Below are 16,636 nucleotides of genomic sequence, written 5' to 3'. Positions count from 1 at the left end.
CTTGTTGCTTATTAACATGCATATTACTAGCATATTGGCTGTTTATTAGTTCTTTTAAATCACATATTGTTGCTTTATTCTGCACGACCATATTTTAGGCCCTGTTTACCGCCAATACCTAAACTTAACAACAACCTTACTAACTATTAACAAGCAGCAAATTAGCAGTTTAAATTCTTAGTTAATAGTGAATGTGTTACCTATACTAAAGTGTTACCAAACAAAGTTCTGCAGTGAAGACTTAAATCAATTTTCACTATCAATTCTGAAAGACTTGTTTTTGGAGATGGCAATGTAAAAGCCATTCACGAGCAAGTAAATATACAGCCCAAAACTAAACTGCTTGTATTCAAGTCTAAACAGAGTCAACATTTTGGACTAGAATTGAATGCAATTATACTTCTTATCCCAGAAAGAAAGCAATGCATGCTTCTTCAAATTTCAATAAATTCCTCAACAAATAACTCATTATGAAATTGAATACATTACATGATATGTTGTTTCTTTAAAGGGACAAGTAAAAAAGCTGCCTGAAAATGATATAGAGAATACAAGCAGATGTTACGAATGAATGCTAGGCCCTTTCTTTGTTTTCAACGTCTGACTGTTTCAACCTATTCTGCTAAACAGATAAACATCAGACACTGCCAAAAATTGTCACAATGTTCTAAACCAATTTAAATAATCTAAAATAAAAAACTAAGTAAATAAATAAATGCATATATATATATATATATATATATATATATATATATATATATATATATATATATATTTATTTATGTTTGAACAGCAAGCACTTGAATATAAAGCAATACAATTTTGTTTTAAATTATTTTAGTTTATTTTAAGTTTATATACCTATCTTATTTTATTGCTATTTTAGTAATAATATTTAAGCAGTCTAATATTTAACTAGACATAGCTCTAAAAGTTGAAAAATTCAACACACTGCCTGTCTAAACATGGAAGCCTTAGAAATCCCATTGCCTGCATTAAGACAAAATTCAAACCCTACAAACAGGCAATTTCAAGCCATTCACTTGGAAAATGTTCTGTTTAAAATGCCAAAAGGAGGGTGACTCTTTTCTTTTGCTCTTAGATTACCATATTTCTCTGGGGCTTGTGACACCTGCAGCCCACTGAGGGCGTGCAGAACATAGGACTTTACTTCAAACAGCCCAAAGACTGTGAGTTTGGGTATTGACTGGGATTGAGCTCGTCCCAGCTCGGACCCTCCTACCGCAGATGTACATTAATGCAGGAAAAAATATAAATCTGGGCAGCAGAAAGAAAGGCAGTTCCTTTTAACATGCTGTTGTCTAGATTGATCGTGTCAGTTTGAGGGAGCCCATTCAAAGGTATTCATGCATCTGCCTTTGAGGAACAATGGCAGCTAGTTTATAAACTGTCTCTTTTGGCTGCCTAAAGGCTTTAGACACCATTGTTTTGCTCCTCTTAATAAACTTTTGGAGGAGTTCATCAACTTGCCTGAATAGCCAACGCAGAGAGGCCCAAGACACAAAATAACAGACGGTTGGCTTTCCCCTTTTCTTTATCCCTTTTGAAGTGACTATCTTTAAATCTGGAAAGAGGGCTGTCAGATCGACACCAGAATAATTTTCACTCAAACAAAAAAGCAAACGGCCGAAGGAACAAAAGTTAATTCTCAGAAGAATGGAGGACTTGACTCTTTAAACGAAACTCATAAAGGTGCACCTTGAAACACAGTCTTAACTCTTCAACATCACATGGTAGATTTGTTCCTACAATAATTAATGAGCTAAATGATCATTAATGGCCTCCTTTATGCAAATCTTGATGGGATTTTAGTCAGAGCAGCTTAATTTCAAGAAGGCTATTTTATTTAAAAGTTTTTGTCTTATAGCTCAGCAAAAAACAACTACATAGTGTAAAATAACAGACTTCGGGCATGAAAAATATTACATTAAAAAGAGACCTATATATGTCCAGCTTTTACATTTTATTTATGTAGTATAAATAAAAGAAATCAGATACATTTCAGCTGTACTTACTCCATAATATAACATACTTTTGTCTTAAAACTTAAAACAAATAAACACAAATTATGACCAATATTTCGACATTCATTTTCAATACCACTCTCCACGCAGTCCATTACAATAATTTTGTCTACTCAGTGACCCTACAATGGTAGCATTTATTTAGCATAGGGTTTGTACACGGACACCTGCAGTGAATAAACACTGCCAGAGCAAATTCTCATTTGTTCTCACAAACACATGCGTGGACCTATATGTTTCAACATTTGTGCTCAAAACGTTATAAGATCTATCGGCAGAAGGTAACTTTTCCTTTGGTCTGTTTATGAGTGCCCTGAACCACGTTTGGCACTGCTGCTTTGTGGAAGGATTCCCTTTTGTTAGCTGATCAGTCTCCTATTGGGTCTCCAGACAGGATTCTTGGCATTTGTCGGCAAAAATGAAAGCAGGATTAAGGAATGGCTACTGAACACTCCATGGTAAAGGAGTGGGCAGCAATTCCCCCGATTCAAACCCCCTTCTTCCACTTTGGTAACTCCTCTTTTCGTATATTTGTATTCCCAAAGAGGCCATTAAAGCTGGTTTGAAAGCGATACGAACAATAAGATCAAAATCAACAAGTCGAGTCGTATGCTGAACATTGCTAGTCTAGTTTCTTTAAATTGAACACCATGGGGCAAATAAAGCATACATAGCCTATATAAACTGCCATTTTTACCATTAATTCCCCATGATTTATTCCGGAGGCTATATATCCTGAAATATGTTTAACAAGCCTCTGGTAGGCAAAAATTATTTTTATTCGATACATTATTGATATTATTGTTTTATTTAGCCTTATTTAATGGTTTGCAACCAATCCGCTTTGCCTATTTCTAACTTGAATGGTAGCATCTCTTCAGACGAAACATTCAGGTCTTTATATGGAATCACCAAGAATTCCGTGCTCTTCCAGAAAAGTAGACAGCACTAAAGCGATGGCGAGCCCAGGGCATCAAATCACTTTTGTGACATTACATAGGAAGCCCGGAGGCCAATAGGCCAATTTTATTGGTGTCAGCAGGAGTTTTCCCTAGTCGTTTTGTTCTTTTGGTCCAACAGGAATCCCCCCACTCTACAGCACAGTGCAAATCTCAGTGAATGGCATGCATTTTTGACCATCTAATTGTTTGACTTCCCAAAACATCCCGTGTATTGAAGGTATATGCAATTGTCAGGTCAAATTGAAAACTTGGTTGTTTTCATTTTATATCTGCATGGCGACAACGAAGTTGGATCTATAAAGTTCCTGAGTATTAAAGGATTATACGATTGCTTTTTATGCGAAGGAAAAAAAACAGGTCTTCAGCGGTGGATTTAAGAAAAATATGGGAGATTGTCCCTTTAAAGCCAAAAAAAAGCAGATATCCAAAAGCCATTCGCATAGTAGGCTAATATGTAGCCTACACTGATATAGCCCTTGTCCCACATGGCAAGAAATACTTTAATTAATAGACAGGCCGTCTTGAAAGCAGCACTGGCAGTCTGTAATATGATGAATGCCATTGTCGTGGTGTCACCGAAAATGTTTCCGATAAGAAAAAGCACCCAAGGATCAAAGACTATAAGCCTCTCAATTTCCTCCAGACGCCTCGAATATTCTGCACATACTATTTTTTTTTTTTTAGCTCTTTTCTCTTTTTCTATTTTCCCCTCTCCCTTAAACATCTGAAACACACAAAATCCTCTTCACTTCATAGGATCCGCCCCAGGTTAACAGGTCAGCAGAGCTATTGAAAATAATTGCATATTAATATTTCGTTGCAGGAGGACCCACGCAATCTATCGACATTTTAAAAATGATTAACATCAAATCACATTCGTACAGACTGACTCTAATGCAACGCTATTTAGACACATTAAGTCAAGTATTTACGGATTTTTGTCGTATCCGATAAAATATTATTTAGATAGGCTAAATATAGGCTAGCCTCTATTAAACAATCCACAGACAATATTTAATCAATGATAGACGGAAACAATCTTTCAAAACTATCCCGAAACGAATTAAAAGAGAGCAGGGTAAGAATTTATATTTAAAAGATATTTAAAAGAGGTAAGGGAAAACAGAAGGGCACTACTGGATTCGACGTTTTCCGATATTCGATTATACTGGATTTGGTGCAGGCCTGGTTTTTGTATGAACTTCATCCCGGGTTGACGTTTGGAGAATAATTTCCTCAGCAAAGTGCAGGACTGATGTTAACCAGCATGTAATTCATTTACACTGCAAATGTTTTACAAGGCGACGCCGTTGACACTAAACGGGTGCTGCTGGTGTCATGATCTCTAGATTAGCATATTTCACAGCATAGTCTCATAATTAGACGATGACCTTATAAAGAGACTGGTTATACAAATGCCAGACTTGTTCTATTAATTTGCACCATTGTTACTGTCCATCATTAGCCTACTGCCCAATAACATGTTATCATATTCATGTGCATTCTAGCGCTGCGACTAATAATAGCAGGGAATGCTTTACACAGCAGGGCAGTTACAACATATTTTGATTAATTAGCTAGTGAAAACAACAATTCATAATTACCAGGATCTCAATAAAACTCTTGAACATTAACAGCAGTTAGTTTGAATTAATCAGTAATTATGTGAACATTTATTTAAATAATGTATTTTAAAGTCTGACCTATAACAATGGCCTAATAATAATAATATTTTACCAAACGCTCCCTATCCAAAAATTGGAATGAAATGCGTTGGTTAGCAGTGTGGGGAAAGGGGAGGTTAATCCGAGTTGAATACACTGATGCAGAGCTCAGGACCACGGCTGTGATGATTGTGTTATCTCTTCCCAACATTTGGGTCTCCCTCAATTTCAGCCCAGCCAAATGGCTGCGAGAAAGTGCAGATGGAGTGACTCTCGATGCCTTAGGAAAAATATTAATAGCTAAATAACTACCCTATACTTTCACTAAAGCTCCCTCTCTCTCTCTCTTTTACTCCCTCTCTCTAAATTTAAGATGGATTTGTTTGAATTGGTCTCCCGAGTCATCCTATGGTCTCTTTTCTTCAAACGAGGCTTATTTCAAAGTGTCAAATAAACAGTAGCCTATAACTTTCGTTTCTCTACAAATATCTGAACTATTACCCGGGTGCCAACACCTTTCATTCTCTCGATGTAACTAGTGTTTTGCAGTGTTTTCAAAATGAATGCTCCCCCAAATGCACATAGGAAATCATATTTAAATACTTTCTTCTGTAAATATCAGGGTTATAATTCTTGTTCAGATATGTTTGATTTCTCAAGCCAAACGATTCATTTTCAGCGTGGTAACTCAACGAGATATATGTGTATAGTGCTACCCTAAGGTCGTGTAGAAGAGACATCTTTTTAATGTATCAGTTACGAATTATTTAATTAAGAATTAATTTTATTATTTAACCGATCTTTTGTGTTGTTGTGTGGGATTAGTCCCTGAAAGCCAATTTGTTTAATAAAATGAGGCTGAATGGGGAATCAGTCGATCATTAACTGGCTGACCATTTTTTTCTCTGGGTCAAATTACATTTTATTGGTCGAGTAAAGTCCATGTGGTGCACGTGCCTTTCATGCTTTGATACAAACACTGTAAGAAGAGGGCAGTGAATGTCAGAACGTGTAAAAATAGGAGCCCAAACATAATAGGAGCAAAATTCGATAAATACAAAATGACATGTTTTGGGAATAGCTTAATTCAGAAGTCAATAAATAGCCAAACTTAAGTTTTAAACCTGCATGATTATTGGCAAACAGTAGTGTTCGTTTATGAAGCCAGGAGTCATTTCTCTTTGTTCAATAATTTCACACCCATAATACAAAACTGCTCAATTTGTCCACAAATGGCGCGCTTGGGGTCTCTTTCTTTTGCCATGTGTTTGTGCGTCAATTCATCTAAAGTAGACCGAAGTACAATAAAACAATATTATCAAATAAATACGAACAAGTGTGAGAAAAAACTTACAATCTCGTGAAGTTGTGCTGAGGGCTAACCAGTGGGGGCCGTTTAAAGATGAAAGCGAAGAGAAAGAAAAGGCTCAATTTAATCTGCTTTAAAACCTTTCAAAATAACGTTGTGCTTGGAACTCAGAGAGTGAGGGCTGATTGGGGATAAATACGTTTCTCACTACGCCTGTGAGCTATACACCCATCTCCAACACAGCCGCTTGTTCAAAAGACACGTTTTCATTACGAACTCTAATAAATCTTAACATTATTAAATGCCAGTTGGATGATCAAGTGAAACAAGCCCCGAGAAAAATCCTTTCAAGTCTACAAAAAGATTGCATTTTAGTGCAACCTGAATTTGGAGATGTAAATAAACATGACTGATATATTTACACAAATTATTTAGGAATCCTAGCAGAAATGCATGCATTGATCATATTGATATATTCATATTCTTAATGGACAGCGTTTAGGGCAATGGCAGAAATTTCTAATCACGGACTGTCACTTTGTATATCCGTAATCCAATAGCTGTGGGTCCTGCTGGTCTGTGAATCTGTCCACAGCGGTAGTATGAGCGCGCAAGCACACATATACACACACACACACAAACAAACACAAAAACAATGCAAATGTAGATCAATTGTATTCACGGTTAAGTTAAAAGCCGCTGTAAATAATGCCGAAACGTATGCATAATCATCATTATTGTATTGAACAAAGAAAAGCCCTTTGCAATATTAAAAATTTTGGTATAGAGAGAAAAGTAAAGTATGTGCTGTTCTGCTGTATAGCTACCAAAAAATAAAACCCGTTTAATTTTTAAACAATTTCTTACAAATAATCAATGGGCATCTCCTACCTCTAAACCACCTCTCTAAAGGTCAGCCAAGAAGCACAAAAGTGATTCCAAAAAGAGCAGTGGGCATTTCCAAACAAGAATAAAACATTTTGCACCCTCCAAATCTCATTCTATTTCAACAGACGATTCCATAATATTACAAAACTATCTACCAGCATGGTGTATTGAATAATTCATCTCTCTATAGTTCCCATCTTGGCCTTTTGTTAAAAGTTTTCCCCCCTTTACGGAATTTTGAATGTGAAAGGAAGGATTCATTTCTTCTTTCGAAGCCTTGCTTTTAGGCTTTGCTTTGTGGCATAGATTCCTCGCTCCAAAAGAGCTTCAATGAAGCAGAGATCTTTGGACTGAAGTTCATCTTCAAGTGTAAAAAAGAAAAGAAAAAAAAAAGAAAGTTTTTTTTAGCCTACTTCAAAAAAGACAATAGTATTTTTTGCTTAATTTAAGGTTTTTTTATATAACGAAATTTAACATGGGCTATTCTGGACACGATAATTTAAAATTAGCTAAAATAGACCATTGCATTATTTCATATTAGCGTACAAAAATTAATAAAAACAATTATTTAAAACCTAAAAATAATTATTATTATTACAGACTTGTTACGGGAAATACTTGTTACCAGTAGCCAGATGGGAAGGTCTGTTAACGTGTGAATAAGCGTGCCGAATTATCTCAAGAACCAGCGGGCTCTGTTGAATTTATGGGCTGTAATTGATATTGATTGCCACATCGGTCATCTGTCAGTTACCGTTTTCAAGAGACCGTTTACTCAGCGTCAAATGAGTCAGTTGTACAAATAGATCAAGGCCTAAATACCATCCGTCAGAGCTAGTATAAATACACACTAAATCAACCCCCACAACTAAATCAGCAAAGACACTGAACACTGACACAAAAAGCCTACACCGACTTAATGTACAAATTTAATGTGCAGCGTAAAAGCCACATAAGATCAAGCGCAAAGTTTATTTAGACGAGGTGTATTTTTCCCTGCATACGATTAAAATAAAATAAAATTGATTTACCTTTGTCTCCCAGTATGCCGTCAATGCTGTGCTTAGTTTTTTTCTCCCCAATGTCATCCTTTTTGTCACAATCGTCGTCATCGTCTTTTTTGCCAAACCGCGCACGTAGAACCCGGCTGATAGAACTCACTGATGGGATAATTACAAATAAATAAATATAGTACAACAACAATAATAATACAACTAAAAATAATAATGTGATGTAAATACATTATATGCGTAATTTATAATTAATATTGTTATAATAAAATAACAGTAGGCTAATAATAATAATAATAATAATAATAATAATAATAATAATAATAATAATAAGTAGCTAATCAATGATCAGTTTGTTCAAACAAATGACTGTGATAGAAATTCCGCTGCAGGTATGAGATGAGGTGATGTGGACATGATAAAAAAGAGGCTGCTTACCAGATGAAGGCTCACCTGAGGGAACTGTACTTCTGTCACACACACCGTCCTTCAGCAGTTTATCCCGAATCTCCCAGCTGAACATGCCGGGATTATCGCGCTTGTATTCTTCGATTCGTTTTTCCAAGTCAGGTGTTGCCACCTGCTTTTGTGTTTGATTGAAAATGCGAAAATACGAAGAGAAAGAAAAAAAAAGGAAGTATGGGTGAAAAGAAAAAAGACAGCAGAACAAACTTTAGTAGCTACAAATTGTACCTTTCCTAGGCTACGTGTCAACTTTTCTCAAAAGATTAAAAATATTTCGCTAGATTTGGAAATAAAATGGATGCAAAACTCACCCTGCATATATTAGAATAAAAATAGGCTACTTACTCTGGGTTTACTTCCTCCTATTGCTCCAGGACGGATCGTGCCAGTTTCTTGATAACGGCAGAGGATTTTGGACACACAGCCGTGGGAAACGCGAAGTTGTCTGGAGATCACGCAGGGACGGATGCCGTGGTGAGCCATTTCAACTATTTTGTGGCGTATATGATTTGGCAAAGGCCTGCCATTGATGAACACTCCGCCAAGCTGATTCACTCGCCCTTGACCCAGAGGAGTTGAAACTGCAGTGAAGAAATGGGATTTAAATCTAACTTTGGCTTGCTTTCACTTCAAGTTTAACCACTTAAAATGCGTATCTTTTTCCCTCAAAAATTAAAAATAATAACAATAATAATTTTATCACTGAAAGGCTATACCAATAAGAAGCAAAAAATAGAGCCAAACGGTTTAATTTAACCATCTATCTATAAATTCTTCTAATAATAATAGGCTACATTGTTTTATTATTATAATTGAAAATAAATAAATAAAATAAAATAAAATGATTTAATTCGAATCTGGAAAATTGGTCTGCATTCTCAGGTGTCTTGAGATGCACGAAGAATTCCTGTGAATTAATGAAAGAAAATCAAGCAGAGAATAATGTAATGTACATTGAGCGGTCCTCTCGGCCTGGATGCGTTCTCGATGTTGTTCCAATATTAGTGCATTCTGGATTCAATTGTGCCACTAGATCAGTTCAACTAATCTTACAGGGACGGACAGGCTTAGTATACGGAAGTTTAATTTGAAGCACTTAAACACCAGTATTGCCAGCAACAAAATTACCTTTTTTTAATATAAATATATTATGGTGCGCTTAATATGCACCCGCTCTGCTCATAAAAATGTGATAAAGCCAATAACCCTTTTCTAATATACACACACACATTTTAAACTTGAAGCAAAAAACGAAAATCGGACATATATAACCTGATTCAGTCAAGAACTTGGTTTACTCGAAGGTGTAATATAGACTACACTTTAAACTCTTCAAAAACCTTTTTGGCTAGAAGAAATCTGTAGGCGTGTTATTATTGACAACAATTAATTACAGTAAAACAAAGTACCTAACAACTGTCCAACCAACCTTCCAAGGGGAATCCAGTGCGGGGATAGTTCTGTCCTGGAGCCGGTCGCATCATCCTCGGTACTGTTCCCGGTAAAGATGACATTCTACTTTTAATAAATGGCGAGGCACAGTATGTTTAAACTGCGGAAGGAAGTCCAGACTTGTTGATGAATGTGTCCTTAATTAATAAAATTCACGTAAGTCCTGTTTCCAAAGGGGGAAATAAAAAAAATAAAAAAGTTATCCAGCCACACTATGGCGGTGATGTGAAACCTCCAAAAATCAAACAGAGATAAACAGAGTCGTTTGGAGCGGAGGGGGTCATGAGCAAAATAACTACCGCAAGAACAAGCAGCAGCGCGCGCCAGGGAGGGGTACTCCAAACGCTTTCGAGTCAACAAAGGTTACTTAATTCTTTGCAGTGTTTTCTTAAAAGGTCTGATAGTTTTGGATGACAAAGTCGGGGTTGGGAGTTGCTGAAGTGGATAACTTCAGCGCGCGGTGTCGGAGGGGTGTTGCGCGCGCCGATAGGCTCTCGCGGTCTTCTTTTATTCATGTGGGCATGGAGGGGAACAAGCACGTTTTTTTTCAACCAATCACAAAAAGCAGAGGGTAAGACAAACACACACGCTGAGAGCGTAGCTTTTCATTCACTTCATCAGATTGCCTTTGAGCAGAAAACAATGCAAACACTTGATCGATCGACTGCCATTTGTTGACCAGGCCTAAGAGTCATAAGCTTATAATACAGAAGTGTTCATATAAAAAATACTTTAATTGTTATTTTTTCATATAAAAGCATGGATAAGTTTGTTTTGTTCATTAATTGACTCTCCAATGTATAACAATAGCCTAATTGGCCTATTCTACAGACAAAACTCCGCAACTCTAATAGATTAGACTAGTCCGTCAATTAAAACAAAACGTGTGTTTGTGCTTATTAATTTGTTCTGTTATACCACACCATAAAACTTTTCATTTACTTTTCATTTCATGTTTCAGGATTTCTCGAGAATTGACGGATCACTTCAAATATTTGTTTTATCAGTCGGTTTAATCTTTTTTTTTTTATTTTTTTTTTTTTTTTTATTGAACACCACTCTCCTAAACATTTCAATACAATAACCAAACAAAGGAAAACCACATAAAAACGAATTAGTTTCAAAATTAAAAAAAAAAAAAAAAACACCAGCAGAAAACTAAAAGGCAAGAATGGCTTTTAAAAACCATTAACCATTCAGTTCTTATTGCGAATAAGAAAATAAAATGCTAGAGTAACCAACAAATGGTCAGTCTTCAGATTAAACGATGAAAAGACAGCAATTTTGACAGCCATTTCTAAAACGTGAGGCTGATAAATGGCAACAGCCTACGTTTAACAATACATACAAAAAAAACAATAAACAGTTCGTGACATTTTATATATTAGGCTATTTATAAAATTATGTGAATGTAATGTTATTTGAAAGTTTTGTCACCTCAAATAGTTCTTAGGTTATTGCATCAAATAATGATTCATTATAACATTAATCCATATGAACATAAATCGACAGTCCAAACCGCATTCTATATATTTGTACGAGTTAGGAAGAATTGCATTAAATTATAACTTTTACAGTGCGATTAACCAACAAACCTATAAGCAGTGATTTTTTAGGTATCCTGTGCTTGTGTGCAAAGGGATGCTTGGGAAACATCAAACACTGGAACTCAACTTTAAGAACAGACAGGCAGTAATGACTTGAAAGCAACGCTTTGTTGTTAACAATCGCATCGTTAATTTGTGTGCATTACTGGTTAATATAGGCTATACTTCCACATGACTAAGCATGTCACATCCCAAGGGACCAGTAGGTTAATGTCTTTGTGGTCTCTTGAGCCCCTTTCACACTGCCATTCCGGCAAATACAGGGGTAAAGTGTTCCTGTAATTGTTCCCTGGTCGCTAGATTTGGCACTTTCACACTGCCAGTGATGACCCGGTATATGTGAGTGCTTTCACACACAACCCTTGAAGATCCCGTAACGACACGTGACATCAGCGCGTGACGTGTAATGTACGAGTCGACAAAGCTTGGCACGTTATACTTTAACTGAAGCAAGCAAACGATCTCTGCGTCAGCGCGGAAAGTGAGGAACTAACTGATCTCTGCTTCATTACAGTTTACACATATATTTTTGTCGCGAATGTTGATCTTCCTTCAAAACAGCCGGTAAAACAGTCGCGCGATAACGCGCGTCATCACTTCGATACCGAATTAGATCTGGCTTTTGTTCACACAGCGCTCGTTCCGGATCGATTACCGCAATGTTACTATGTCCCCGACCCGGGTTCGATTCGGTAATCAATTCCGGGACGTGGTTGCTTTCACACAGAAGGCGACCAGGCAATGTTACGGGAATATTGCGGGTCCGACGTGCAGTGTGAAAGGGGCTTTGCAGACGTCGCAGTAAAACAAGACAGAATTGCTGTTGGCACTATTTATATGGGCAAAGACTTCGCCGAACAGGCCTATGTATATAAAGACCTGCTGATATGAGATGAAGCTAAGATACATTTCAGTACTTAAATTGTGTCTAAGATGTTTTCTTTTTTATGTCTACATTCGCAACGCAGTTTTCTGGAAGATAAATGTCACTTTCATTACACATGCAATATTTTTAAAATACATTTTGTTCAACCAATAATCAGTTTAATTAATTATATAGTCTATTCCAAGAAAGCAATACAAACCTATAAAAAGTACACGTTGAATGTGTTTGCATCAATTAGCTATCATTCAAGAAACACACAGCTGAAATTTCCTGAAAACGAAATACTTCCTGAATACCCTTCTTTGACTTCTTTCTCTACAATAGTACAGTGAACCCTTCACGACATGTATGTTGATTTACTTGTGGTCACTGTTGGCCAAATTATTGGTCAGTGACAAATTATAGGACTTACCACCAGATGGCGATAGAGAACCAGAATTTGAATTTTCCAGTTGATGGGTTTTCACTCCATTTTACAATGTCTATAATGCACAATCAAGCTAAAATGCTAAAAATCTTCACATATACTGACTGAGATTCCATGACTGAATATTGTACTGTAGTCATATAGTTTACTATTAACTATATAGTAAAAGCTTTTAGAAACGGACACATAATTAAAAACAATGTTTACAGTAGCTATATATACACACACATCACTGCTGTCCAGTGGACACTGAAAAGAGGAGTAAGAGAAGTGAAAGTGCAGAGCTGCATATCTGAATTAGTAATGCAAGATAAGGAGAGCAAGCAAAGAGAGTGAGGAAGAGAGAAAGAGAGCAGGTGCACCAGATCACACAAAGCCCTGCAGCAGACCAAGGTTGAGTTCCATATGACACTTTTAGCATTGGGGCAGAATAACATTGCAGCTGGAAGCATTTAAGGGTGTTAAATCACTGGTTTGGTAATGACATTTTGTCTTCATACATCACTGAAATCAAAGAAAGGAATGTCTGTAAGGTAGTCCCGACTTTCTCACAAGCATTCCTACCCATTTCCACAGCACAGTAGCCTAGACAAATGTAAATGCAGATTGTCTAAGATACTTCAAATAGCAAAACAGACGAGGTCTGATGCAATAGCTTTTAAATTTTAATTTTTAACATTTTTTATTGAACTTATTGAAATGATCAAATCTAGCCTTAAGATGTAATTAGTAATTTAAACCATAAGGTTTAAATTACACACTATTCAAAAGTGGGGTCAAGAGTTTGATAAGGTTTATAGGTTAATAACTATTGTATAATACCATTCAGCAAGGATGTGCTAAATTGATCAAAGGTAGTAAATAATAATAATAATTATAAACTATTTCTGCTGTTCTTTTGAACTTCAAAGAATCCTGAAAACAAGTATCACCAGTTCCACAAAAAACAAAAAAAAAAAAACACTGATAATAAGTAATTTGTTTCTTGATCTTCAAATCATATCATAATGATTTCTGAAGGATCATGTGACACTGAAAACTGAAGTAATGGCTGCTGAAGATTAAGCTTTGCCATGAGTCCATGACAGGAACATATTACATTTTAAATATAGTGTACAATGTAATTATATGAAAATGAGAAACGTTTTTTTTTTATTAAATATTTCACAATAACACTTTTTACCATGTAAATGCAATCTTGGTGAGCATAAGAGAGCTTGTTAATGATAATGTAAACCATAAAACATATTTCAGGAAAAATATGTTTGAAGTCTTTAAAATAATATAGTAATTTTCAGAGTAATATTCTGTCACTAGCACATCAGTTAGTCGGTCAATAAAAACTGCAGATTACTGTTGAATCAAGCTATCGGTGAAGTGGAAGGATCTGATAAAATGACCCTGGTGCCCAATCACAACTATAAACAAAGAATGCATCCATAAATTTAATTCAATAAAAATTTTCATAAAAATTCAAAAAATCCTAAAGTTACACTCTATTTGTTACAGCACTGTTATTCCCTTGCAGGTTCAGTTGAAAACTCACAAATCTCACAATAAAATAATGGAATTTAAAGTTTGGTCCAAAGACAGATATATTAGTCTTTCTTCTCCCATCTTTTATTCAGACATAAAATGCACCATGAAGACTCTGGGGATGCCTCCATATGCCAAGCATGTGATCATGTCAAGGAGCACCAAACCACTGCACTATGAGCTCTTGTGTCTCATCCTCTCACACGATACCTCCCCTTGATCGTACTCTTTGATGTGCTGGTGAGTGCTGTGAAGACATGTGTATGCATCAATAGGTCGTGACCGGGAAGGTCATGCTGCGTGGTGTGTTTCTTTCTCCCTTAAACCTGAATACACTGAGACTATTAACTACTTACTACATACAAACCAGGGGCCATGGGCAGGCATTTCTATAACTGAGCTGATTTGCAATCATTTTGTCACTTATAACCTGGAGAATAGGATCATGTATTGACCCTAGATGAACAAGAAATGAGAATCAGAATATTATACAGGCATTTGACACATTTTGAATTAATTCAAAATTCTGCAAGCCATATCATTAAATATGCAATTGTGACAAGTTATTTGGGTCATGGAAAAATTTGATTGTACTCTGAGGGAAAAAAATGTAAAGAATCAGGCACTGTCATGGCCAACACCACATCGATAAAACAACCTACAAAAAAAAAAAAAATATTGTCATAAAAAAACCTTTTATACTATTTTCAAGCAATCAGTCACCAGTTGAATCCCACACAACATCAGTACTTGCAAACATATCCAAAAATTGATTAATGCAAATAAATAAACTTATTTTTTTATATGATATTATATATTATATTTTGATTACATATTATTGTGGGATTCATTCTTTTTTTTATTCTGATTTCATTTCAAGTTTTAAAATGTCATGTGGTCTAACCATCAGTGAAAAACATCCTCACACCTTTAATCAATGTTACAGTGATCACATCTGGATCATTATTTTCAAGTCTCTTTGCAAATATCATTATTTCATAAATATCAAAAAGCTTTTTGGTTATACCACATGACATTTTACCACCTGCACTAACCTTGAGTTTTCATAAAAAGGTTAAATTATCTGATATGTTCAGAGTCTTATTGACCTAGACAGTCAAAATAGAAAAAATTATTCAAATTCAGAAATTACAAACATGCTGGAAAAAAATGTTTAAGTATCATCATAGAGGAGACTTGAATTTTGTATGTATTTTTGAATAAATTAACTGGTATGACAAACAAACAAATTGAGCATCCCATGATTGACCCAAATTGGCTCAATTAAATACAATAATGTTATGATACAGCATCATCTGAATCTCTTCTATGTTTAGCAGAGTGATGAGGGTAATCTATAGGGCTGAGCAGACCATCAGTAGCACGAGCGTGAGGTAACCTCCTCTAACAAGACATGTCTCAAGGTTTATCAGCATGTGATAGGCTGGTTGTTTTTGCCATAATCAGTTTGTCTGGACCTTCCCAGAAGAAAGAGGTCTGTTTCATGTAGATGAAAGTAACATCCCTGATTTTACATGCTGCACCAATTGGTTTCACTAAATCAATCTGAAAGACTAGTGCATGAAGAGAATCATTTGATGCCCCTTGTGGCTCTCCTTAACTGTGACTTTTGCCCCGTGCGTGTGTACTTACTCTTTTAAAAAAGTCTCATGAAGAGTTATGAAAAAATGAGTGCATGAAAGGATGCATGATATTCTAGGGTCCAAGTTTTATCAAATGACTTGTCAGTTCCTGTTGGTAACCCTAAAACTTTGACTGAAAGAAATACACAACCTAATCAGCTTTACCACATAAGTTCCTTTCTTAAACGCCAAGACTTACATTTTGATGTTTAATCTAATAATTTCATATGAAGTCATTTTTTTATTGTCCTTTTTCTGATTGGACATGTAGAGCTCAGAGTAAACTCGACCACATAACATTCTGCCAGTAAAGAAAAAAGAAAAAAGGAATTGTTAAACTATACCAATATTTCTAGAAAGCCTAAACATTGATTTAATCCCCATTTTTACCCTAATTAGGAATGAGTTGGTATGCATCAAGAATGAATCAAATCAAATTACTCTGCAAAATTTGTCTCAATTTGTTGTCATTCACTGTCCAGTGGCATGGAGGTTACAGCAAAACACTGAAACACAAACGTTAGCTCAAATGATAATCAAATTGAAGAATAAATTTTTTCCAAATTCCTTTAAACTCAAGAAGGCCTTAGTTCTTATTTTAGAGATGGTAGACACTATTTATATATGAATATACCACCATTTATTTTGTACAAAATTTTACAATTTTGAACAGGCTAACCCTTAGAAATAATTGTAAGATATCAGACAAGATTTTTAAATAAATAAATATTTTACAGTATTG

General features: G+C 35.6%; 1 protein-coding gene across 2 annotated transcripts in view; it reads right to left on the bottom strand.

Annotated features, from left to right (window-relative positions):
* LOC127944273 (paired box protein Pax-7-like) overlaps positions 1-10,257 on the bottom strand; it is a 46,024-nt gene extending 35,767 nt beyond the window's left edge. Inside the window, exons 1-4 of one of the 2 annotated variants that reach the window (XM_052540155.1) lie at positions 9,773-10,257; positions 8,689-8,924; positions 8,317-8,461; positions 7,900-8,028 (exon numbers count right to left, since the gene is read on the bottom strand). In XM_052540155.1, coding sequence (XP_052396115.1) covers positions 7,900-8,028; positions 8,317-8,461; positions 8,689-8,924; positions 9,773-9,857 — 595 coding nt within the window. In that variant the 5' untranslated portion in view covers positions 9,858-10,257. The remainder of the gene's footprint in view (positions 1-7,899; positions 8,029-8,316; positions 8,462-8,688; positions 8,925-9,772) is intronic. The other variant, XM_052540156.1, reaches the window with a different exon arrangement.
* Between the last annotated feature and the right edge of the window lie 6,379 nt (positions 10,258-16,636).

Source organism: Carassius gibelio, chromosome A23 (assembly GCF_023724105.1).
Source record: "Carassius gibelio isolate Cgi1373 ecotype wild population from Czech Republic chromosome A23, carGib1.2-hapl.c, whole genome shotgun sequence".
NCBI classification, from domain to species: Eukaryota; Metazoa; Chordata; class Actinopteri; order Cypriniformes; family Cyprinidae; genus Carassius; species Carassius gibelio.
This window is presented reverse-complemented; position numbering and strand designations above follow the sequence as displayed.